At 37.9% G+C, this 27,465-nt stretch overlaps 1 protein-coding gene across 3 annotated transcripts in view; it reads left to right on the top strand.

Annotated features, from left to right (window-relative positions):
• The first annotated feature begins 1,057 nt into the window (after positions 1-1,057).
• The window catches only part of LOC108030944 (uncharacterized), a 38,834-nt gene continuing 12,426 nt past the window's right edge, over positions 1,058-27,465 (top strand). Inside the window, exons 1-2 of one of the 3 annotated variants that reach the window (XM_017104142.3) lie at positions 1,058-1,345; positions 25,956-26,421. In XM_017104142.3, coding sequence (XP_016959631.1) covers positions 26,120-26,421 — 302 coding nt within the window. In that variant the 5' untranslated portion in view covers positions 1,058-1,345; positions 25,956-26,119. Of the gene's footprint in view, positions 1,346-1,488; positions 1,506-3,160; positions 3,178-25,955; positions 26,422-27,465 lie in introns of those variants that run through there. The other 2 variants (XM_050887561.1, XM_050887562.1) reach the window with 2 other exon arrangements.

Below are 27,465 nucleotides of genomic sequence, written 5' to 3'. Positions count from 1 at the left end.
GACCAGTGGATTTACACATAAATTTGCCAAATGTGCACATCCAAACATCAGAAGCAGCAAGCTGCTAAATCTAGCTTTTTTCACTCACACAACAAAATCATCAGAAACGGGAAATTGTTTAATTGACCTAACCGCACTTGTACTTAAGTTAATAGTTATTTTGAAGAGCGATCCATTTGTTTTACCAACCATACGTCTGACTCTGTTGTGGACTCTATATCTCCATCTCCATCTGTGTCTTAATATCTGTTTTATATCTCTATTTCCATATATAACTATTTCCCAAAGAGACGAGGACTTGGTTTTTGTCGCAGTATAAATAGGGAAATAACAATGACGGCATATATAACAATAAGCATGGCATACTCTAAGAGCGAGTTTTTTCTTAAAGTAAATATTAAATTGAAAACGTCAAAGAAATTTCCGGTCGGTTGGATTGCAGTGGGTACTGGGTTCTAAATTTCTCATGTGTCCAATAATGTTGCTGCCACCGAGTGTATTGTCGTTTTGCAATTGGCCAGCTATGTGCCCGGCCCATTGCTCAATGACTGATAATGCTGTTGATATTTAAGATGCCTGCGAGGGACACAACCTCGTGGCTGGATGTCAAAGGTGGCTGACTCCTGCATGGCAGGAGTTGCACAAGCTTTCTGACTTTTGTAATCTTTATTAACTTCAATTCCTTTTAGCAGTGGTCCATCAAGAGCCCAGCTAACATCTTAGGTCACTTCAAAATATGTACCTACTTGCAGCTAATTCTGACATTGCTCCGTCGGCTTGCTCGGCTACAACTCAGCACTCATCCGGCGCAATCTGTAACCAAATGCTCTTGGCTAAGAGCGACAAACTCAAGCGCATGCGTACCCAGCATTGGAAAACCCGCTCTCGTTCTCTCTTTCGGGAACTCTCTTCTTCGACATCTTGACCATTTGTAGTTGTGTGAGCTCTTTTGTATGAAGCGTCTACTTTTCTTTCGGGCCAACTTCTTAGACTTTCTTGGCAACATGTTTAAAAATCATTTGGAAGCGCTAACCCAACATTCAGTTTACTGCGAGCGCTTATAGCGTCTGGTGCGTTGCGACAGAAGAACAAGTGCCAATCAACCAGAAAATCCATAAACCAATCCACCGCAGACCCAAGCTAACAAAGCAATCTAAGAGACTTAGTCCCAACACAGCATCCAATTCTAAGCAAACTCGCACATACTTATAGTGCAAAACTTATTCGTGTGGAACGATTTTATTAAACTGGACAGTTAATAAACGAATAAAAACAAAGCCATATAAAGAACGCATCACAGTTGAATTGAGGGGAAAAAACACACGTTACACGGTTCAGAATCAGGGTAAGGACCACAATCGCATTCCGACCCATATTCGTATTCATATGTGTATGCAGTTCGTAAAAGCGAAAATCCTATGTGTTATCCTTGTCGAATGGTATATGCATTAGTTTAATTTAGGTTTCGCGAGTTTCTTTCCTACACGTAACAGCGGTGTCAACAGGTAAGCCTTGCACTGAGCCGGGACTAACATTGCTTAGACTGTCAAATCAACTGTAACTGCTGCAGACATCGGGATGTATGGGGTTCATGCTGCTGATATTTCTCTTGCACCTGCGACCACCAAGTGGTGACAAAAAGCGGCTTAGATTGTTTATCCCAGCTAGAGTGATTTGTGTGTGAGTGTTATTCCGCATGTCAATATTAATGACATCGGATAGGAGCGCCAAACTTAAGGTGAGAAAAAGGGGCCTAGGAAAAATGAAACTAAAGTTGTGTTTCATTAGGGCCATGCCGACGTGTGGGAAAAGGAAGTTTGGGCGCATAAGATTTTACCCGCAGCAGAGGTAAGAGTAATCTACCGTCAACGATAACAAGTGCAGAAGAAACAAGGTAGAAGGCTATAGTCAAGGGCCTCGACTATCAGATACCCGTTACTCAGCTTAAGGGAGCAAAAGGGAAATGGGGGTAATAAGCAGCATAGCTTTTTTTTATAGCTCCACCTTCAACGAGTGGGTGTGGAAAACTTTTTTTAAGTCACTCAATAGGTATTGATAGGTCTGAAAAATTGCAATAATAAAAAATTGTCCAGGCGGACGAACGGACAGACGGATAGACGGATATGGCTAAATCGACTTGGCTAGTGATCCTAATTAAGAATATAAATACTTTTGCTTTATGGGGTCGGAAACGCTTCTTTCTGCGTGTTACATCTTTCCCATCGAATTTAGTATATCCTTTTACTCCACGAGTAACGGCTATAACAAGTACCACACACATACCGAGGTTCGGCAGCCGCACGAACACGTTGAGTTGCTTCGGCTACATTTGGTCAGGTTTATATGAGGCAAAGTACTTGGTCAAGAGCCCAGAACTCTTTCCCCATCCCCAGTTCAAGTACTCCGAATTCCAACCACAGATGGTGAAGGCGAAGCGATGTGATTTTAATAAACTACTAAACACTCAGCATGCCAAACTCTTAAACAAACATAAACTAACTTGGTGCTGATCTGGCCCACGATTCCATTATGGCACAAGCACCATCATCGGCAAAACCAGCAACAGTTAGGAGCCCAGAAAGGCAGGCCGAACAATGGCGCAATATGTACCATATTTACGCAAGCACTAGCAGATTCCCAGCCCCAATACCGAGACTAAGTTCCTGGTTCCCACCCCTCCAGCTACAGCTCTATCTTCATCGTCAGTTCATTGCGCTTGAGTCTGGTTAGTAGATACATAAGATGGCAGCCGCCACCAAGCAAAACGCAAAACAGTTTGCGTTTGAGTTACTTCTACATATCACCCGCTCAGCCACCGGTCGGTACTAGGCCCACTGGCTGTCCAAAATTAGTGCAGTTACTGCAGTTGCATATACAGTTTCCGTTGTTCTTGCGGTTTGTGCGACTGTTGCGCTTAAGTAAAGCAGCGTGGTTTCACTGCTCAGCTGGAGCCTCGTCTTTTTTCTTTGGCTTAGGCTTTTGCCTTTTCTCCAGCTCTGGCTTAGCTTTCAGCTTAGAATGCAAGAGATTGCGGCTGCTGTCAGAGAATCGGAAATTATAGACGGTTCTACTGTCCGCTGCTTTCCTACCCACTCCCTTTTGGAAGTGGGCCAAGTATAGAGCCGCTGCCTGCCTCCGGCAGATTCAGAACCGAAAATACTTCAATGGATTTATAATGTAAGTTAATATTTAAAAACTGGGATACCGGAATAAGAGCTGAGATTTCTGCTGTTGGATAATAAGCTGATAAAACACGCCAACGCCATTAAGTGTTTCTGCATTTCAGTTCATGAAGTTAATAAACGGAGCGGTTCGCGCAGCAAACTAATAACATGCAACTCGGCAAGGAAGGGATAAGCCCAAAGACCAAAATTTCTGTTAAAGCGGCGGTACATCTTCATTGTTTGATGTGGGGCCCGGGATTGCAAATTAGATTTCTGTCTAATTATGGCAGTTTGCTACTGAAATTATATACGAGTAAAATAGCCGAGACGGCAATAGTTTGCGCAAGCGAAGATAAACAAATAAATGCAGTAAAACAAAACGTCAGAGCGAAGTCGGGATCGTCTCCCATGCCGACCAGAGTGCCAGCCAAAGTTTTTCGGGAGTCTCCGCATCTGAAGCAGGATGCAGCACTTAATAAAAATTAAATATTTTTCGCAAGTTATAGAGCCAGCACACAGCCATTTTAATGGGTTTGGCTTAGACTCGCATCTGTATGTGTATCTGCAAGCAGTATTTTTAACTCTATTTCTTCCCCATTCTCTGCCTAGGCGTTTGTGTGTGCTGAACTAATAAGTTAAATTGCATTTAATTAAAAAGGAGAAATGGCGCCTTTGAAGTTGAGCAGCAAAGTTCTTTACTTTGCTTTATTGTTTAGTAAATTAGTAAAATCTTAACTCATGAAATTGTAATGAAGACCTAGTTGTAGCCATAAATAATATACCGTTGCTAGATTCGTCGGAAAGTATGTAACAGGTAGTAGTAAACGTTTCCGGCCCCATAAAGTATATATATTCTTGATCAGAATCACTTGCCGAGTTGATTTATTATTTGTTTTAATCCGATGTGGCATTCAACAGTAATTCCAAAAACAAACTTTTCTTCTTCTTCTCAAAATACAAAATTTTTGTCCTTAAGTTTTTGGGTTTGTTGCATTCTCGAGAAACCTATGGATGTATTAAGTAGCCCGAGAAAGAAAACTAATGCTACGAAGACGTGCTGAATGTCTCTGAAAAGATAATTTAATTTGCTAAAACTCTTTTTTTTTAACTGACTAAATCTGAATATAATAGATTTAGAGTTATTACAATAAGTTCTTTATTAAAACCATTGTTTTTATTATTTTCTCAAGATTGAATCTAAAGATGTATTTTAAAATCTTATAGCAACCCCTTTCTCTTCAGTATAAAAAGCTTTTCATTGCTTACTTGAGTGCCCAAAACTGCAAATAAGAAAAAAACCTCATATATAAGTATTACAGCAAAAACGAATGGAAATCCCATTTTATAATTGATTTTTAAAACAAGGAAGGAAATTAACTTCTTTCTTCTTAATTATACCATTGCCGACCGTTTCCGTGGAAGCATTGTAGGTCGAAAACTTTCAGATATTTAGAAAACTATAAACTAATAATAGAAATAGTAAGATTCCATCCCATATCAACTTAGTACAGTATGTGTTTGTCGAAAACGAAACTTTGTATTATTTTTACATTAATTTTTTTAAATTTTTATTCGAAATTCGGAAATAATAAAAGATTGATATTTACAAGAGGAGAAAGTAATTTAAAAAAAAAACAGGGAAAAACGCTATAGTCAAGTGCCTCGACTATTAGATACCCGTTACTCAAAGCAAAAGGATAATGAAGATATACAAGCAGCAAAGCGATATTTTAGGGAGCCACCTACTGGCTTTTTCAGTAGATGTTATGTGGGCGGCAGACAGATTTAAGCGTTAGAGTGGCCGTCGCACATTCTTTTTGGTGAGTCGATAGATATTGATGAGACAAATACATTTACAAATAGGCTTGCGTTGCTATGAGGATTATGTTTTGAAACATTTCTTGTTTCCTATCGCCGTCCGTCTAGCAATGTACCGGGTATTTAAAAGACGATGACATCGACTATAGCTATCTTGCTTTTTCTTTAAGCTATGTGCGTTTGATCGACCTATGGTTATAGTTATTTTTGATAATTAAGTTGTTATATATAATTGGTCGACTATGGTTATGGTTATAGTTATTTTTGACAATTTAGTTATTATATATATTTAGTCGACTAATTCAATTGAAGAGCACAAACTTATGGCCATCGTGCGCACAATTGATGACCTGGGTGTCTGATCACACTTAAGTTGTATCAAATTAGGGTAAAAAGCATAGCATATTTTTTCCATTGCGGTGTTCATCATTCCCTTACAATATTGTATTAACAATAATAATGTGCACAATGCGTAATAAACTTGTTTAGAGTTTTGCCATTTCTATATCGGGTTTTACGCAATCACTTTCACAAATTACAAATTGAATTGCCATTTCCAGGTCCATTGCATTGTGAGGACAAAAAGAGAGAACCACTTGTAAAATAATTGAAAATACAATAAATAGGAGTAACATGACTATTCAGTTTAGTGCAGTCAAAATTAAAGCATTAATTGAGTCATTTACTTGAAACGATAAACGTTATAGATAGCACTTAGCTCGTCCGGCATAATTAATTTCCGGACCCATTGAACGGTCATTTACAACACTGCCCAACCTCGCCGCTGGTAAGTCACAGCTCTCTCAAGTGGATTCTACAGTAACACAGCTGCTGATGCTGCCAACGTCCACAATCCATTAAAAACTTAGCAAATTATGATTTATCGCCCTTTGTCCGAGGAATGGAAAATTCGTGTAACCCATTTGCATTCTATGGAAAGTACTCTCCGTTCAAAAGATGTTAGGACCTTGATCCAGGAACTGAGAGAAAGGAGGTGGTAGCAGGATAATGCAGCCCAAAAAGCATAAACATAAAAGTAGCATTGCAACTGTAAAACTCTTGTAATAGCGTGGCCAATTTGCGGCCAACTTTTGGTCTCGGTGTATTAAGTATACGCCTCGATGATGCATCGATGTTGTCGCTGTAGCTCTATTTTAGGCAGCCCGAGAAGCATAACATTTAAGGTCATTATCGGAATTACTAGCTTGGTCAATGTGCGTCTTTTTCTTTCGGCATTTGCGACCCCTTCTTCAATGCGACCGGCTACTGCGACCCCCTCCACCTGGACACACCCTCTTCCAGATGGACGATTGCAGCTGCAGCGGCAACAACAATGCTTTAGATGGGCTCGGGCTCAGCTCCAAAGTCAATGATGCGTCAGCTGAGCACCGTCTTAGTTAATAACTTTGACCGAAATACCAGAGACCGATAACCGAAAAGTAAGTGTCATTAGCATATACTTGACACAATAACCAGTTTTAACCTCCTCCAGAGGAAACTCGGTGCCGGCTAGAGTTCTTTAAAAACAGAAATAGAGAGAAAAAAGAGCAGCTCGACGGGAATGGCTTACAAAGTTCTCCACTGGTTGAGTTTTGTCTCAATTAACACATCCGAGGAGATCGGCCATTTCGCACAAGCAATCAAAGGTGTTAACAGCCTTGTGTCGGCTTCTGGAGTTGAGTGCTTGTTGCGGCTTCTAAGACGCAGTCAAGAATGCAGATAAATCGCATTACATGGCAGAGAAAAGCTCAGCGCAGACGGAAGCTAAAGCATCATCAGCGATGAATGGAAGCTGTTGCAGCGCCAGCGCAGGCGAAAGTCGGCTAATAAACCATAATGACAAAATTTACTAAATTTAGTATGCGAAAATTCGGTCAAAGTGTCAGTAGGTTGTCCACAGACCGCCTTCATTAGAGGCGCACAGCAACCGATGACGGTTTTGCTCTCACTTTGGCGAAAACGCTTGCGCTGCTGAACATGATATTTCATTTTTTGGCATTAGCTTCTTTTCACGGTCTCAGCTCGATTATGGTCTTGGTGGTCCGAAAAGCATAAGTTATTTATGTACATTGTACACAAATATAGGCCGCTACTGTCCGTGCGTGACAATAGTACGTAATTGTCTCAAACCCTCTTGTGAACTTTTCTTAGCCGGGCAACTTTCATTTTTGCCGCTGTAGAATATCAATTGACAATGAAAACGATAAAAAGCGTATCGGACACATCAATAGGTTATTGGCATATTTGTGTGCGTTGTCTTTCCATAGCCTCTTGTTTGCTCGCCCATTCATCAAGCGTTCTTAAGCCGGCGTACGCAACTCGATTGTTTGTGCTTCTCCATCTTTATAAGGTTTGGTCTTTGGTCTTTTTTTTGTAGAGCGCACTCTGACAAGTCTTGAGAGTCTTGAGAGAGTGTGCACTCGAAGCCTCAAATAGCCATAGCTTAGGGTCCGCATCAAGTCCTTGTATACCTTTTCTTTATCCAAGTTGAAGAACAACATTGCAATGCACAGGGCTTCAAAAGGAAATTGAGAGCATCTAACGTACGCCACATGTGCGTACTCGGACAAAAGCGCAGACGGAAAATGAGGTACAGCTACAGATTCAAAACCAGCTTTAGAAGCGGAACGGCAATTCGAGACGATTTTCGGTAGCGTTATAAAATTGAAAGCTTTGAATTCAGGTGACCTACATACACATTCATTTCCAGAATGCCCTGGTTGTTGCGGTTGTTGTTTTGCCTTGCTTGCTTGCCTTTGCTTGTTGACTCTCTTGGCCATCGGCAAGTTCTTTTGGCCGGGTACGACAGTGTCGAAGAAGCAAAGCAAGAGAAGAGCAGCATTCTTAAGCCGGCTGGTTCGGTTGCAATGCGCTCATCTCGCGATTTGTCATTGGTTCTTGAGCGGAATTCGTAATACTAACTAGGTAGTCTGCTTGTTAAGTTAAGTACTAATAAGAGAAAGCTAAAGTCAGAACTCTGGGCTAAAATATACAATTTTGATACGACAGTACAGATTGAGATAGTTAAACTAAATGTGTAAACATCTTTTAAACGGGTAAGCGGTAAGCTGTCCCGTGGATATTAATGGCACAAATGAAAGGCATTGCGAATGATCCTGCTCTCGAGTATGTACATGCGATCGGGCCGGTAACCGTCTTACTCTTCAAGTAATGGGTACTTATATGTTTCTTAAATGTCTAGTCGAGCTTAAAAGGTAAATGATCGCCTTTTAAGCTTAATTCCATCCGGACTTATAGCAAGCCGAGCTAATAGGGAAGTTGGCTCGATTTGGATTCATATTGTTTTTCATGAAACTTTAATTACAGAGAAAAATTGATTATATAAATCAATAACAAGTTGATATGATTTATACCACAGTGATATTTTAAATATATATCTTTGATCATTCCCTTTATTGTAGTCGGGGAAAAGTATTCAAGAGGTAAAAGGGAGCGTCTCCGACGTAAGTGTTTAAGACAGAAGTGTGCTTTACAAAAGCATGCTTACAAACTAGGAAAGTCAATATTTGTTTCCAAATCCATTTTATGTTTGGTTTTTTTTAAAATTATAATCAAAGAACAGTTTAATTTATTACTTTTTAATCGCCCTAACCCTTTATTTGAATGATGCTATTCTTATCCTTGTTTAATTATTTTTATTTTTCTTCAAATTTTTGCTTAGAGCTTTGTTTTAAAATCAATTGAAGTGTTCGGGAAGATTTTTAATCTCATGTTCAGAAAAATTTTCCAAGATTCGTTTTGTTATGTGGTTTATAAAATCTTGAAAATTTTTCCTGAGTTCCGCAAATTTCGCAACGAGTGGTCGTAAACTTGCCTTTGCTGTCGAATTATATTTGTATTTAGATAAAAGGGTATACTAGCTTCGTCGGAAGCATTGGAAGACGGTCGACAGGTAGAACGAAACGTTTCCGCCTCCAAAAAGTATATATCTTCTTGATCAGGATCACTAGCAGAGTCGATATAGCCATGACCGTATAAATGCTACGATCTCGGAGACTGTAAGAGCCAGAAAATTTAGACTTGGCATGCGGATTCCAAGGCTTCCTGCGCAACGCAAGTTTGTTTCAGCAGCCTATAGTTTTCATACTAGACAAAAATGTTAACTGAAATATATGGTTCTCCCCATTATCTATTTATCCAGACAATGGAAATGGCATTTTTGCAAGTTCGTGTTTAATAGTTGATGCCGAGTTGGTCGGTAAAGCGAAAAGCGCTATTTCGCCGTATTATTAGATTAAGAGTATGTAATACATAGCACAGTGCTATATCTTGGGTGTTCTTTAACATATACCTTTCTAAGCTTGGATGTACCATTTTTAAATTAGTTCTGAATTTCGAATTAAATTGTACCAAAATCGGACGACTATATCATATAGCTCCCGTAGGAACAATCGGAAAATTAGTCTTAAAATAATACTGAAAAATTATATCTTCTGTGTTTTTGAACTTATAACCTCCTACGTTTGGAAATAACATTTTTTATTTGGTTTAGAATTTCGAATTAAATTTTATCAAAATCGGACGACTATATCATATAGCTGTCATAGGAACGATCGGATAATTGGTGGGAAGTAATGTGAAACAAATTATAGCTTTGGGGCTTTTTGACATATTATCTTATAATTTTTATATTTCTTAGAATTTCGAATTCAATTTTATTATGATTATTTTTTATAACTGCAAAGGTATACAAACTTCGGCTTGCCGAAGTTAACTTCTTTTCTTGTTATTATCAATATCTGTGTTATGGCAAAAATGGTCCGATTGGGAACATCCATTTAAAAGTTTTAATCAAATGAAGAAATCAGTAGATGGCTCTGTGCGGGATGTTCACTATTGTCGCTTTGCTTATTTCATATCTTCATCTCTTTCATCCTCCCCGAAGCTGAGTTACTGGTATCTGATAGTCGAGGACGTCGACAGTAGAATGCTCACGTGACAAGATAATAATTTTAAAATAAAAGTGCAGTACATTAAGCTTTATATGTAAGAACAAAGTTGTAGATTCTAGGAAAGCTTTCTCGACTTTTAAAAAAAAGGTCCAGTTTTTGGGTATTATTTTATTCTTCAACCAGAAAAAAAGATGGATCACATTTAAAAACTGAATTACTTTTGTATGTATGTACGATTTTCCACTCTTTTCAGGTCACGAACAGCCTTATATTTTAGGTCACCGTCGGTTTAAAATATAGCCTTTTAGCTAAATATATTTGACAACTAAAAACCTATAAATTATATCATGATTAATAGCGAGGTCCTACGCGAGACAATTCGAAACCTTGCGTATGATTGACTTATACGCTCACGCATACAAAGGTGCCATGGCACAGCTGGTAAGGCGTCTGCCTCGAGCCAGAGGAGAATAAGTCAAAAGTTTTTATAAACGTAATACATATTTCCTTAGCAATTTAAAAAATGTTAATGTATTGAAAAAATAAATAAGCTCATCTAAGGATATCAATTACCTAAAATCTAGGCCAAAAATAACCATATTATGGCCATTAGTGACCTAAAATTTTAGGTGATGAAATCCTTTATTTTATGGAAAACATGGACTTATCTCAGGGTTTAGGATAATTTTACCTAAATTCTGGACAATTTTTGGGCTTTTAGGCCATTTTTCTTTAATATTTTCCAGCTATTTCCGTAAACTAATTCGAGTACTCAAAATGTTGCCAACAACTGGTCTTTACTTTCTGCTAATCCTCTGGAAACTTACATATATCCCCGTCCTCAGTCCACCAAAATTTTTATCAGCTCTGCTCCATTCCTGAATGTGAGCGGATTTTAATGACGATTTAAAGCTCCTTTTTGTGAACGCCAGCTAAGCATGCGCCAAATTTTGAAATATGAATGAGAAATGAAAGTTAGGGGGAAGGTACATATTACAAGTAGGAAAAGCGGTTCCTGATGTTTATTAAAGTTGCCCCAATTTAATTATATGTGTTGGGACTTTACAGTTCACACAAATATTAAAATTAAAATTGCTTTAAAACATGATTTAATGTTTTATTTTTAAGATGATGTCCAAGTAGGACAATTTAAGTTTTTAGTTTTTAGTGTTTCAAGACTATAGAACTTTTGTTCTTTATTGTTTCAGAGCATGAAGTGAACTGAATTCAATTTTCGACTGAAACTTTTCCAAAAGTCTTCTTTCTATTGCAGGTAGTATAAAAGTCGGAACCAGCCGGATCGGACAACTATATCTTAAAGCTCCCATAGGAACCATCAGGAAAAAATTAAAAAAATTACATCTTTAGTGTTCTTTAACATATAACCTCCAACGCTTGGAACTAACATTTTTTAATTGGTTTTTAATTTCGAATTATATTTTATCAAAAACGGACGACTATATTATATAGCTGCCATAGGAACGATCGTACAATTAGTGGTAAAATAATATAACAAAATTATATCTTCGGTGTTTTTTTATCATAAAATCTCCTAAGCGTAGAAATAACATTTTTTACTTGGTTTTGAATTTCCAATTAAATTTAGTCAAAATCGACGACTATATCATATAGCTGTCATAGAAACGATCGGAAAATTAATCGGAAAATATGAACAATTATATGTTTGGTGTTTTTTTTTTTGTACAAATAACCTTCTAAGCTTGGAAATGACATTTTTTTATGAGTTCTGAGTTTTGAATTAAATTTTATCAAAATCGGACGACTATATCATATGGCTGTTATAGGAACGATCGAAATAATTTTTTTTAGTATTACTGAAATCAGCAGCAATCCCTAAAAATTTCACATACCAAAGTTGATTATTTTTTATAACTGCAAGGGTTTACAAACTTCGGCTTGCCGAAGCAAACTTCTTTTCTTGTTTTTTATATAAAGCTAAAGGGCATACCATCTCATTCCCCTATAAAACATTTTTTATCTTGTATAGTATTTATATCTCATTAAGCTCATTTTGTAAAAAGTGCCCTTTTGCGCAGTTTTCTTTAAAATTTTGCTTTTATCACTGTCCACGTAGTGACGAAGAAATTAAAATCTAAGGTAATCGTCCGATTGTTACATGTAAAACATAGTTGAAAAGGTATTGCAAAAACAATTGGTTTGGGAGAAAGAACGGCGAAATTTAACCTGTTGGGGCCGGGTATAAATACCCCTGACTATTCACCTAGTTGTATTCTCACATAAAATATGCATCGAACGATTTCAAATAAAATGTTAAGGTGTAAGACCTTGAGATTCCCCGTTTCAAAGATATTAATCAACAAAAAAGGACACATTTACCAGTTCAGAACATCTTACACTACGTGAGAATTGACATTTTTTGTGCGTATCCAAACTCTTATTAAAGGTCCTAGAAATGTAATGTGATGTTAAATAGCTTAATAGGGAAAACGTTACTTCTACCACCTTTGGAAAACTTAGCTAGCTTGGCGAGAAAATATATATATAAATATTTCAATTTTCTACACCCGTTACTTGTAAACTACAAAAGCTATAGGCTTGTGACATGTAGAAAGGTATTTTAAAATACTTTGTTCGATTTCCAAACACGATTTGTGAAAATACTGTCGTTTAACGATTATTACCAAAAGCTTTGCGTTTTCAAGTAGCGGTAACAAAAGCTCAAAAACTCCATTTTTGCTATGCCTGTTTGATTAGAGTGACAAGTTTGGTTTAAATTACTTTGTATAGTATTTCTGAGATCAATTAAATTAATTTTGAATAAAATGCCGGCCGGACGTTTATTGTCTGAGGGCAAGAATGGTAGAATTAAAGCCTACAACGATGCAGGCTTTAATGTGAGCGAAATTTCTAGAAAAATTGGCCGAACACGTTGTGTTATAACCAATTTTCTAAGAAATTCGGAAGAATATGGTGTGAAGCGCAGTTCTGGGAGAAAACCAAAACTGGATGACCGCGATAAACGTCGCATAATTTTGGAAGCGAGCAATTCTTTTGCTTCGTGCTCCACCATTGCCGCAGGTTGCACTAAGCCTGTGTCCAGGATGACTGTTTGGCGGGCGCTGAAAACATCCGAAGTAATTGTTAGAGGAATATTGAAAAAGGCCCTGTCCTTAAAGTCGCGGCACAAAACAGCGCGACTTCATGTTGCTGAAAACAACATTCAGAGAAACTGGGCCTCGGTATGCAATTTTAGCACAGATTTGTTCATATTCTCTCATTTAGATAATTTTTTCTGATGAGAAAAAATTTAATCTTGACGGCCCAGATGGTTTTCGGCACTATTGGAGAGATTTGAGAAAGGATCCACTTATTTTTTCCAAACGAAATTTTTAAAGCGGATCCGCAATGGTTTGGGAAGCCATTAATGCGTCGGGAACGCTTGATCTGCTTCACAAGCTGCAGGATGAATAGTGGAGATTATAAGAAAGTATTGGAAGAGCGTCTTCTGCCATATTTGGAAACAAATATGGACAGAAACCTTGTTTTCATGCCTAAAAGGCTTTTTGAGGTAGGAAAGGCTCATGATGGCCAAATTATTTATTAAACAACAGTTTAAACATTAAAACATTACTTAAATCAAACAAAATTGAAAAGTGTCTTAAAATTTTGTTACAATTGCAGGCATAGCAAAAATGGACTTTTTGAACGTTTTTTTACCGCTACTTGAAAACGCAAGATGCAACAAGAAATAAAATCAGAATTAATACAGCTTTCGTTCTGCATACTCATTTTGGCTTTCTTTTGCTTTCCCATTCTCCTACGAGGGTCGAAACTAAAATTGTCGAGGTGTCGTGTAAATATGGGCAGGAGTGTATAACATATACCAAAATAGCCTGTAGGTAGTGCTTTAGTATATTTTTTTGCTCCCTTAAGCTTATAGTCGAGGCACTCAACCATAGCGTTTTTCCTTGTAATTTTATAATTTTTTCCCCAATAGTTCCCATGGGAGATATAAGATCTAGTTTTCGTAGAAACTTACGGACAGACGTCTAAACGGCCAGACGGACATGGCTAGATCGCCACGTCTAGTGATGCTGGTCAAGAATACGAGGTGTGTTCAAAAAGTAAGGTGACTTTGTATTTTCAAGAAAAACTATTATTTTTTTTATCAATATTAATGTTATCCCCTTCAAAGTAATCCCCCTGAGATACAATACACTTATGCCAACGGTTTTTCCAATCCTCAAAGCACTTCCCATAAGCACTTTTCGGTATAGCCTTGAGCTCTTCCAGCAATGCAGTCTTTAGCTCTTCAATCGATGCAAATCTCCGTCCTTTCATAAGTCTCTTTAGTTTTGGGAACAAGAAAAAGTCACATGGGGCCAAATTCGAAGAATACAGTGATCAAAACTTTGACATTTGATCGAACTTGGCGTGCTTTTTTCGGTCTTGGCTCACCTGGGCTCTTCCGTTGTGACGATTGGGCTTTTGTTTCGATATCATAACCATATACCCATGATTCGTCACCAGTTATGACCCTTTTGAGTAAATCTGGGTCGTCGTCAGCAATTTTGGAACAAACTTCGCTGACACACGACTCATGCCCAAAACGTTTGAAAAAATTTCATGGCACGAGCCCAGCGATATACCGACATCTTTAGCAACTTCTCTGATAGTGATTCGACGATTTTCCAAAACAATTTTCTTCACTGCTTGAACGTTTTCATCAGTTGTTGACGTGCTTGGGCGTCCAGAGCGAGGCTCGGAAGAGTTTGTTGAAAGAGTTTGTACCACTTGTAAACATTTTTTTTACTCAGAACAGTTTCACCGTTTGCCACTGTCAAGCTTTCAAGTGTTTCGGAGCACTTAATTTTATTTTTTAGACAAAATTTGATGCAAATCCTTTGATCCATAATTTTCGATAACAAAAAATCGCTGAGCACGCAAAACAACTTGTTACCTTTACGCCTCTCACAACTTAACAAAAATCCCCTTAAATGAATCCCCTATTCAATTGAAACTTGGTACAGATTTTAGGGAAGAGTGTACCAAAAAACAAAACAAAAAAATCGATAATCGAAAATATGTTGCTCGCGAAATTTGAAAAGTCACCTTACTTTTTGAACACACCTCGTATATGTATATACTTTATGGATTCTAAAACGTCTCCTTCACTGCGTTGCAAACTTCTGACTGAAATTATTATACTCCCTGGGTATAAAGATATATCTAAATTACATTAATCTTTTTAATATTTTTCTTAAATAAACATTGTGTGTTTTGTGAGCCTTGTATACTGTGCACTTTCAAAATAAACAGCAGGGAATTTTTAAAATTATCAATGCAAATGTTCTTGTCAACGTTAAGCACGAAATCGTTTTGAAAACAAGAGTGCTTGAACTTGCATTTAGCATGGTATTTTTTCCAAGTGTACCACTCGGTGTACGGTGTACGTTAAGCGATTATAAGTTAAAAAGGACTTCCAAAATGCAAAATGCAAGGCTGCTGAAATTCATCTGCAGTAACTAAGTTATTACTTTGAAGCAAAGCACATCGCTGAAACTCGAGTTTTTGGATGTTTGCTGTGGGAGACAAAAGGATACTTTAAGGTTCTAGTCAATTGAAGCAGCCAAGCCCCATAACAAAAACCCTCGGGATACAAAAAAAAATAAAAAAGAAGTGCATCGTCTGGACCATACAGTCCAAACCTTTTAATATCAACTTTAAACAAGAAAGGAAGTTAACTTCGGCAAGCTGAAGTTTGTACACCCTTGCAGCTATAGGAAATAATCATAATTTTTAAGGATTGTTGCTCACATCAGTGATATTAAAAAAATATTTCATTCATTTTTATACCCTTGCAGAGGGTATAATGATTCAGTCAGAAGTTTGCAACGCAGTGAAGGAGACGTTTCCGACCCCATAAAGTATATATATTCTTGGTCACAAGACGAGTCTGTCCGTCCGTTTCTACGCAAACTAGTCTCTCAGTTTTAAAGCTATCGGTATGAAACTTTCCCAAAAGTCTTCTTTCTATTGCAGGTAGTATATAAATCGGAACCAGCCGGATCGGACAACTATATCTTATAGCTCCCATAGGAACTATCGGCGAAAAAATTATATCTTGGGTGTTTCTTAACATATACCTTTCTAAGCTTGGATATACCACTTTTAAATTAGTTCTGAATTTCGAATTAAATTGTACCAAAATCGGATGACTATATCATATAGCTCCCGTAGGAACAATCGGAAAATTAGTCTAAAAAATAATATTGAAAAATTATATCTTCTGTGTTTTTGAACTTATAACCTCCTACGCTTGGAAATAACATTTTTTATTTGGCTTTGAATATCGAATTAAATTTTATCAAAATCGGACGACTATATCATATAGCTGCCATGGGAGCGATCGGAAAATGAATAGGAAAACATGAATAAAAATTATATCCGTTGTGTTTTTTAACATATAACCTTATAAACTCGAAAATAACATTTTTTTAATTCATTCTGAATTTCGAATTTAATTTTATTAAAATCGGACGACTACATCATATAGCTATCATGGCAACGATTGGATAACTGTTGGGAAATAACGTGAAACAAATTATAGCTTTGGAGCTTTTGGACATATTATCTTATAATATTGGGAATATACATTTTTATACTTTTAAGAATTTCGAATTCAATTCGAATTCAATCGAAAACTAAAATTATTGATTGTTTTCTATAGCTGCAAGGGTATACAAACTTCGGCTTGCCAAAGTTAACTTCCCCTCTTGTTCCAGATCATTTTTTTGACATCTATATGTTAGAGTAGTCCGACTTTTATTAAATTTAATTCGAAATTCTTAAAAATACAAAAAATTATATTTCCAATATTATAAGATAATATGTCAAAAAGCCCCAAAGCTCCAATTTGATTCATATTATTTTCCCACCAATTTTCAGATCGTTTAATTCGAAATTCAGAACTAATTTAAAAATGTTATTTGCAAACTTAGAAGATTATTTGTTAAAAAGCACAAAAGATATAATTTTTTCATATTATCCGACTAATTATACCCGTTACTCGTAGAGTAAAAGGGTATACTAGATTCGTTGGAAAGTATGTAACAGGTAGAAGGAAGCGTTTCCGACCTTATAAATATAAATCTTGCTCAGGATCATTAGCTGAGTCGATCTAGCCATGTCCGTTTGTCTGTCTGTCCGTATGAACGCTGAGATCTCGGAAACGACTTTCGCGGACTGCTCGTTCTGGCCATCTACTCGCGTATCTGTGGAAAAGTAAAGTTAATCGAAAAAGTTCCCCTGGGTATCAGTCCAGCTTTTTCTGTCTCAAACTGCGATGGTAACAGAAGAAGAAGCTGTGGCTGTAAAAATATAATATAATAATCTTATCTGAGGACGGGGAACCACTGCCAGATCCCATGACCAACATGGTCCGACTTTCATCAGAAGGATTGGGGCTTTGCCGTGGTCGTCTGTATACTTAAAATGCAATTAATTAATTTAATTCGTCTTGGGCTTCGGCCTAAGGCAACGAGATTATGAAAATACCTCTTAGTTAACATGACTAATGCCCCGATAATAACTGACTCACTGCGGGCACTAATCAGTTCAGGCCGTTTCACTAACAGCCATGTTGGGTTCAAAAAACCTGCAATTACGGCGGGTTGATAAAGCAGGGCGAGGGAAAGTGCATCATAACTCAAAAGGACACGGATATGCAAACATGGAGGGTGCCACATGTGTGCTTTATCGCAATTTAGAAAATGACGCAGCAGACGGAAAAAATACAGATGAACGAGATCTGGGATATGTTTAAAAGGGTAACTCTCGACGCAAACTTACTCATGGGATCTCTATCCATTCACACACAGCAGAGCATGAACGGTGCAGAGCACGTGGTGCCAACCAAAACCGAGCAAATAAAACACAGCTGGACATGAAAGGATAGGACGTCTTTTTGTATTAGAAGAGTAAAGCATTTTGTTCACCTTTCAAGGTCCCCTTTATACAGTTTGTTGGCTACACATTTCAGGAATAAATGAAGGCTTGAATGCTTGATGATTGAATGTGCCATGGTTTTGAGGTAATAAGAAAATGGGGTGGAACGGAACGCCTTGAGCAAGTTGCTGTCGTGCAAAAATTGGGCGAAATCAATGTGTTTCTTTTGGGTTTCTCGAACCAAGGCCTTTTCATATGTCACAGCCTGAGACGGAGTGGCCAAGCGAAAGGGATACACATGTGAAATACAAAAACGTGGGCCCACATCAGGAAACAAATTTCCTGGCAGTCAGCAGCGCATTTCTATAAAGGCGATGTTAAAGTGAGAATAATTATGACAGCGCCAGCCTTAAAGCAAAATTCATAGTTCATGGTCTGCGAATATCGAGCATGGTGGTGAAAGTGTTATTGGAAGTGATTGCATAAAGGATTATGAAAGGCCTGTTGTTTATTCTCCAGTCGTTTGTTTACGGCCTCCTCGGCGCTCCAATTTAAGCGTTATCAATTCGAGTCCACATAAATATGCAACCGCATGCGCTGCAAGGGGCGTAGCTGCATCGCTACTGTTTGCAGTTATACTTAATTTAAAACGATTTACTCACACCTTAACGCTCTTCTTCTTCCTGATTATGGCCTTGCTTTAACGTAATTAATTTATATGTTTATAGGCCTGGTTGTCGTTAGCAGGTGCTCTCTGTGACTTGAGCCAAGACAAATGCTAATGCAATGCGCGGCGACCACGCGACGTTTGTTAAATTGCGGCAATCAGAAGCTTGTCTGTCCTTACTGCAGGTTGAAATTTTCGTCGTTTAAAATTAAGTATACGTCGCGCCAAAGCTTGGGAAGTATCTGATAATTAATCCCAACGCGTTGGATATTAAACGGTGTTAGTTTGGCCACGAGCCACGCCACGTGTCCTAATCCCGCCCACGGCCCCACAACTTTGGTCATTTATTCATCTGCAGAGCTTCTAGAATGCCAGACAACTGGACACTCTGTCAGCGCCAACTGAAACGTGTGCGGCCTGCAATCGAATCCGGACAGAACCATTTAATACACAGAAGCTCGGGCGATGACAAAGGGAGATGGATCTTAAGCTCAATGGGCCGCACGTGCGAAGTGAAATTATGCGAGTCAAGGCCTTTACATAAACACGGACCACTATTAAGCCAAAAGAAGCTTCTTATCCCGGCTAGGGGATTTATTCATGGTGAAGTGTGGTGTCAGTGGCAGACATGCCACAGTCACCTAAGCTTTAGTGCGCAGCCTGCTACGCTTCTCAAAATTTGATACGCCCAAACAATAACAGTTTGGCAATAGACGGCAAACTAAAGGCAACTCAAAACTTGTATAGCCAAAGGGAGATTGGCATAGCAAAATATAAACGTGATGGGAATGGAATGTCGAACATTATATAGAGCTCCTGCGGCGTGCAAAGTCTTTTCCAAAACAATATAGGTTATGGACATGCCGGCTAAGAGCGGCTAGTACGTAATAGACCAAAGAATCAACTGACCTTCGGAGGTACTGGGAGCGTAAAAATAAAATGCACATTAGCCGGCCAGAGGCCAGAAGCAGTTCCTGGAAAAGGCAGCAGAAATAGATGCGGAAATATCCGCAGTGAGCCTAAGTGTTTAGCCAACGAGTGTGTAATACTTATACTTATGGTATTTTTTATTATGACTTAAAGTTGAACAATTTCCTTGCGTTCTTTTTACAGTTTTTGCTAGCCAGTCAATAGTGTTATACTTGATACTAGCTAACAGAGGGATTAGCCCCGCAGAAATTCACATCGCTGATAAATAACTGACAAAGAATCAAAGCACTGTCTGCCCACTGTCGGCCGGAACGAAGGAATTGCTTTTGTCGACTAGGGCGCAGCAACAACAGGCCAGCGTTCTGTGTACGCCCTTTGAAAGAAAGGCGCAAATCGAAATAAATAAATAAAATCGAATGTGCTACGCACGATGAAGTTCAAGCAGGGCGAACGGCAGGGTCAGCGGTTAAATTACATTTTATGAGCGTCGGGAGGCCACGCTCCACAAATCTGCGAGAATACCGCCACGTAGCGGAAACAGTAATGGAGCGATAAAGTTCTGTTAGTGTAGCACACGGCAATCCGAAGCGGGCACCAGCGGGAGCGTAAAGTGCAAAAGTGGGAGCTGGAGCTGGCTTGCCGAAAACAAAGCGAAGCTCCTACAGCCGGAAGCAGCGTGTAAATATTAGCCATCACTTGCAATCACCAATGAAACAGAAATCACGCTGTCAGAAGCCAGGTTGTTGATGCACTGCGCCAGGAGCCAAGGGTCCGTGAAGAACGCTTCCAGACTTATAAAATTTGGAGGAGACTACGAACTTGACAAAGAATTGGGACGCGATAACTGATTGCTCCAAAGTTCCGATTTGTGCGCAGTACAGAAGTATGGAGTAGCAGAACAAAACTAGTTTCTTTATTCCCTGAAATCTGAATTTCACACAGCCGCGTATGTAGATTATTGGACATTTTAATGGTCGCTGTGGACGCTGCCCAATCCTTTTTACAATTATTATTATATTATGCCATAGCTGTAACGACTTTTAGCAAAGTTCAATTCAAATCAAGTATTAGTTAGTAATAACAGCTAGAAAGTTAGAAAATATATGTATTAGAAATAACTATTTTGATAATTTTTTAGTCAGTCTAATGTCTGACATCCGATAACATCATTTCACAAAAATACATTTTTCTAGTTAGCCCCTGGCCGAGATAAGCCACACACACCTCCAATGTCATTCGTATACCCTTATCGTTCAACTTATTGCCAGCCCTTTCCCACACACTATTTTCAAGTGCTATCTTTTTCGGAGGCATCTCACTCCCTAGTACACAATTTGTAAATTTTTGAGTGATTTATTTAAACTAAAATCTGGCTGCATTCCTTTTTTTCAATTTGGTTGATTTTCTCTACTGCTGTCAAGTTCATTCATTCCAATTGTATCCTGAGCAAGCCTTTGATGCTTGTGTGCAGTGTTCCCTTTGTGCTTGTCGGTCACTTTTCACCGGCCTGTCTCGTCCTTCCAAGGTTAAGCCACTCCTCCGGCTTCCCTTAACGTTTCATTACATTGGTTTTGGTATAACCCATTCACCTAACTTCTTCCACTCGTTCCTCAGTGCCTCCAAAACGAAGGGACGAATCCAAAATAGGTTCAGAAAAGCCAATGCCGTCAGCAACCAGGAAGTGAGTGACACCGATTAGTTATCTGCTGTATATGACTTGTTTCATCGGTGTGCGTAAGTGATGTGGAAAAACATTTCGGAGTGTAAGGGACACGACTTATATAGGGATGGTATGTTAGTTTTGAAAGTGTCAGTTTTCAGTTGCATTTTTTGGCTTTGCCGCTGCTGTTGGCCAACGTACTTATTATATATTAACTGCTTACATATACTCGTATTCCTGGTGAGCGCCATTGACAAATTATTTGTGTTTTTGCACAAGGGGCTAAGCGCCACACCGCAAAACATGTAAGCTGTCAAAATGCCTGCCAAGTAAATGCCTTGATTTCTTAATCTGATAGTAAACATTTAGCTCCGAAAAATATCATTCTTTTATTATTTCAGATTTTTGAATAAACATTTTGAAATAATTCATGTCAAAAAAATGTAAATACCGTTTAGGTTTGTTTTTCGAAAACATATGTACATATACGGTAGTAATTTGAAATGAGACGGAATCTTACTCTCGACCTGCAAGGGTATAGAAATTTCGGCTTGCTGAAGCTAGTTTCCTTCCTTCCATCCATTTGCTTTTACTGCAATACCTGTATATAGGATTTGGTAATAGCATTACATAACATTGTATGGCCTTTCATAATTTATTTTTAAACAGTTTTAGTCGATGAAAAACTAATAAGTGTTTCCCTTTTAATTAAAAAATATCTAATTTACTGTTGCACAGTTTTGGGCATTCCCCCAAAAGGTCCCCAAGACGCTACCCTGCAAGCAAAAGGGCGATAATTCTGTCGCCTATCGTCCAGAAGTCTCTTCTAAGTCACTTCTGGAAGACAGAGAGACGATAGTAACCATTTTACAAAAACAAAATATACGTATATCGCGTAGTAGGAACTTCGAAGTCACTTCTGGAAGATAGAAAGGCGATAGCACACATTTCAATCGCAAAGAAGTAACGTCTGAGACACTTCTGGACGATAGATAGACCATAGCACACATTTTACAAAAACAAAAAGGGTCGCGATCTCGAAGAAGTATCTTCTCAGACACTTCTGGACGGTAGTTAGACGATAGCACACATTTTACAACAACAAAAAGGGTCGCGATCTCGAAGAAGTATCTTCTGAGACACTTCTGGACGATAGATAGATGATACAAAAACAAAGTTACTGGGAAAAAGGAGGACACGATAATTGCAGTTACCCTTTTATTCTGAAAATTGCTCTCCCTTTTTACCTGTTGTTTTACGACCGAGCGTCAGTTTATTTCTCAATTTTCTAGTGATCAGTATAAAATTTGTGTGTTGCCTTAATTTTCGGAATTTTTAAAAGTTTACTTCAAGATATCTTCACATTACCTGGCTCGATTTCAGTGAAATCAGCATTCAAAGCATTCAAAGATTCTCCACCTGATTATAAAAGGTAATTCCTCCAAATTTATTTTTATTTTAAATATAAATGAAATTTTGCTTCTGTTTATTTTAGAAATGATTCTTATTAAATTTCTTATGTGAATGGAGCATGCCAAGGACCGTTCCTCCAAGCGCTCAAACCCATATAAAAATAAATTTAAAAATATTGCCCTCTGAAAGTGTCGCCGAAGTGACTCCGAGAAGTGCCGTCGAAGTGGCACACTTCTTCCCGACAGGAGTGACTTTCGCGATCCGATTGCGATATCGCTAACGATAGTTTTCATCTTCTAGAAGTCACTTAGTAGGGTCTTCCGCGATAGAAAATGCTTGCAGGGTAAAATCAAAACGGAATGCATACAAACACACAAACAAAGATACAACAATTTTCGCTTTGGGAAGAAGAACTGGACATCGGACTTAAAAATAAAACAAAATAAAACAAGAAAGGAAGTTAACTTCGGCAAGCCGAAGTTTTTATACCCTTGCAGTTATAAAAAAATTCAATAATTTCATTAAATTGAATTCGAAATTCTAAAAAATATAAAAATTTATATTCCCAATATTATAAGATGATATGTCAAAAAGGTCCAAAGCTATAAATTGTTTCCCATTATTTCCCACCAATTAACCGATCGTTCCTATCACAGCTATATGATATAGTCGTCCGATTTTGATAAAATTTAGTTTGAAATTCAAAACTAATTAAAAAATGTTATTTCCTAGCCTAGAAGGTGATATGTTAAAAAACACCGAAGATATAATTTCTATTTTATGTTTTCCTACTAATTTTTCGATCGTTCCTATGGGAGCTATATGATTTATTCGTCCGATTTTGGTAAAATTTAATTCGAAATTCAGAACTTATTTAAAAATGGTATATTCAAGCTTAGAAAGGTATATGTTAAAAAACACGAAAAATATAATTTTTTTTTAAATTTTTTTCCCGATAGTTCCTAGGGGAGCTATAAGATATATTTGTCTGATCCGGCTGGTTTCAGCCCGATAGCTTCAAAACAAAGAGATTAGTTTGCGTAGAAACGGACGGACAGACGGGCGGAAAGACGGACATGGCTAGATCGACTCGTCTTGTGAGGCTGATCTAGAATATATATACTTTAGGGTCGGAAACGTCTCCTTCACTGCGTTGCAAACTTCTAACTGAAATCATTATACCCTCTGAAAGGGTATAATAAAACTTTGTTAAAAGCCGGGAGTGTTTATCGCAACTAACACCAGCAGCTCCAATTTTCTAAATTTTAATTTTTAATTAATTAAAATTTTTAAGGTTTTGGCATGCAATCTTCTCAGTTTTTGTGTTATTTTTCGTATGGTATATCACTTGTTACAATCAGTTTTAGTCACAAAAAACAAACAAAAATGCTTTTTGCCGTCTGACGTGTCACTACGGGCATACTGCAGAACTTAAGAAAAGTGACACAACGACAGCATAAGAGGCAAACAAGCAGGAAGCTTAGGTAAAAATTAAAAATGTATTCGCACTAACATAAAAAAAAAAGCCTTTAATATAGGAAAAAATAGACGTAGAAAATATGTTTTATGATTAATTTTCACAAATACCTCATTTTTTCTAATATTTAAGTCGAAGTTTTCCGCGTATAGTCAGTAATATTTTCTCATATTCGGGGCAAATCACCATATTTCGTAGAACAAAAAGTCATCTAAAATGGTCAACATTTTTATACCCATTTCTCGTTGAGTAAAAGGGTATACTAGATTCGTCGGAAAGTTTGAAAGAGGTAGAAGGAAGCGTTTCCGACACCATAAAGTATGTATATTCTTGATCAGGATCACAAGTCGAGGCGATCTAGCCATGTCCGTCTTTCCGCTTATCTGTCTGTCCGTATGAACGCGTAGATCTCGGAAAATTATAGACATAAGACAGTAAGTCTTGGCATGCAGATTCCTGGGCTTCCTGCGCAGCGCAAGTTTTTTCAGCGTGGTGACACGCCCACTCTAACGCCCACAAACTACGAAAATCTGTGTATTTGTTTTATCAATATCTATCTATTGACAACTCCCAAAACTGTGGTGGCCGCAGTTGTCATGCCAGAAATTTTTTTTTACTAAAATCTATTTGTCTCATCAAAACCTTTCGATTAACCTAAACAAATGTTTGCTAACGCCCCCAAGGTTAAAAAGCATAAAACTATGTGCCGCCCACATAAAATTTACCGAAACAACCGGTAGGTGGCGCTTTACAACGTTCTTTTGTTGCTTATGTATATATAATATACCAATTTTCACTTGAGCTGAGTAACTGGTATCTGATAGTCGAGGAACTCTACTATAGCGTTCTTCCTTGTTAAAATTTGATTTTTAATCCTTTTTGTGTTTCAAAACAAACCAATTTTTTTACACATTAAAATAATACCGAAAACGAACAAATTGAGATATCAGCCGTTTTTGAACAACGCGCTGTGTCTGTGGTGTAGCGGTAGTGCTCTAGACTGTGACCCCAGCGATCGTGAGTTCGATTCTCGCAGTAACCACGAAGATTTTTCTCAAAAAATATACATATGTTGCTAACATATTTATATTTCCCAGGTTTTCTGTTTAATGACTATGGCGCCAATTAGCAGTTTACCAAAACGCGTTAAGCGGCTGAGTAATCAAGGTTATTACTTTCCTTTATGCCCTCAACCTTTCGAATTGTTGTAAAAGATACCTTAATTTTAGATATCTTCAATACAAAAACTCCAGGAAAGGTACAGCATAAAAAGTTTGCCCGAGCACCAGAAAATATGTCAATACACGATTTTTTATAAAAATTTATTGTAAATTTGAGCAAATTTGCCATTGTTTTTTAAGGTGCTTTACCTTTTCATGTGTTAAAGGTAATTTACCTTTAAAAACAGAAAAATAAAGACTTGGGAAAAATCGTCGTGAATTTAATTCATTTTTAGAAAATGTTACCCTTATTTCTTTACCCAATCTCCATTGACTCCCGTTTTAGTGCAATTTTCCCTGTTTTTAAGGCCAATTTTGCAGTAAAATTTCTATGATCAGCTATGCACTCCGTAAGGCACACGGCCATTCTTGGCACGGGTTGGGATGTGCTTGTGCATTTCATATCCCATGCTAAGGACCAAATTGCCTGGCGCTTAGGCCAAGACATTATAAGCATGCATTACTGTAAAGACACTGACTGCGATGGCATTACTTAACCCAATCGCCTCATGTGGCTGCCAGTTATTATTAGCATAATTGCAGGTGCATTAGGTGCATTAGCGGGCCAGGTTTCAGGCGATTGGTAATTTGCCTGCCAGGGTGCCTGGGTATGACGTGGTCCAAAATCACGCGCCTTGCGGCAATGCACGTTCTGTAGCGCTACTTAAAGTTACGTGATTTACTTAAAGGACTCCTGCTTACGCAAATGGTTCAATAGCTCGCCCTCCATTAACATTGCATTAATTTTGTATTCCATTTTGCAGCGTTCACTTGAGGTTTATGCCGCATCCTCGGCTATAGTGAGCTGAAGGTCTTGACCTTTCGTGATCAAAAGGGAGACGAATGCAAGTTTAAGATAAGTTCAAGGCTAAACTAAAAACCAAAGGCACACTTAAGCAAGCAAGCGCAAATACTTCAGGAATTTACAATGCGTTTACCGCACTCACCCCCAGTGCTCTGGCTATGGCCTTGGCTAGCCCTCGCAAGCTCCGGCATTTTGGCCTATCCGAACAGCTACCCGCAGCAGCAGCTGGTCACCTATGTGACCACCTCGATGACTTCGAGTCAACGGAGCCAGTCCGCTAACCAGCAGCTGAAACCTGCATTCGTCTATGACTCACCTCCGCCGGAAAGGGAGGAAGGCTCGAGCTTTGTGCATCCCTTGGCCACAACAACATCCGATGTCCGGAACGAAAAGACTAGGCCGGCAAATAAAGTCATCGGTTCCAGGTGAGTTCTTCCACTGCATTCGTGTGGATTTTGAGAAACGATTACTAAAATAAATAATTAAGGCTTAATATATTTTTGGCTCAAAAAATTGATTTGGAACTTAAATAATTCAACATGTAATACATGTCAAACGGCTTTTTTGTTTTTTTTTTTTCAACAAAAAAGGCAGACTTAGAAATTTCTATCTATTTCTGCGTCTTTTAATCTGCCTGCCAACAGTGCTTTGAGAGACAACCTTCTGAGCGTCCTTTTTTACTTTCGTCTCCGTTATGTTCAGCTAAAAAACCAAAATTTTAACAGAAAATTTTTGTGGCCCAGCTCGTTATGTGATTGGAATATTGTATTTTGAATAAAACAAGTAGTTTTTGTTTTATTTATTAAGTCATTTTATTTATTAAGTTATTAAATGCATTTTTTAGTTTATGGAAATTTGGTCGGTTAAAAATTATTTAAATAATTAAAACATTTTAATATCAATAATAAAAGAAGGAAGAACGCTATAGACGAGTGCCTCGACTATCACACAGAAAAAAAAATTGATATGATATGATGGTCAATTTCATGAAATCCAATATCAATTTGGCCCTGATATGTCTCATATCAATTTGATATGATCGAAATGTAAAAACGATATTTCGGTAATATCATTTTTACATTAGCGGTATCACTTTTTTCTAGAAAAAAGCTTTGACAAAGCATTTTAGATATTATTCTTAAACACTGCCTTGGAGCGTACTTGAACCTGGGACCTTCAGCAGACACCTTACCAGCTGGTCTATCGCACAACGTTTTCGGTGGGCGTTAAGTTCAAAAGTCATGGAAACCATGTTAGTGCACGCGAGACAACATGTTTGAAGTAAGCCAAGTCGAATTTCGAATAGGTCAATTTCGCTTCCACTCACGTAATTAACGCCGCCATATTGCTCTATCTTTTCTTTTTCAATGTCAAGAAATATTCGAAAAGATAGAGAATTCGAGAAAATTACATTTTTTACATTATTTCATAGTAAAATTAATATTTGTCGAAAAAATACAAACTTACCA

This window comes from Drosophila biarmipes, chromosome 2R (assembly GCF_025231255.1).
Source record: "Drosophila biarmipes strain raj3 chromosome 2R, RU_DBia_V1.1, whole genome shotgun sequence".
Lineage (NCBI taxonomy): Eukaryota > Metazoa > Arthropoda > Insecta > Diptera > Drosophilidae > Drosophila > Drosophila biarmipes.
The sequence above is the reverse complement of the archived record's forward strand: the minus strand, read 5'-3'. Positions and strand labels throughout refer to the sequence as shown.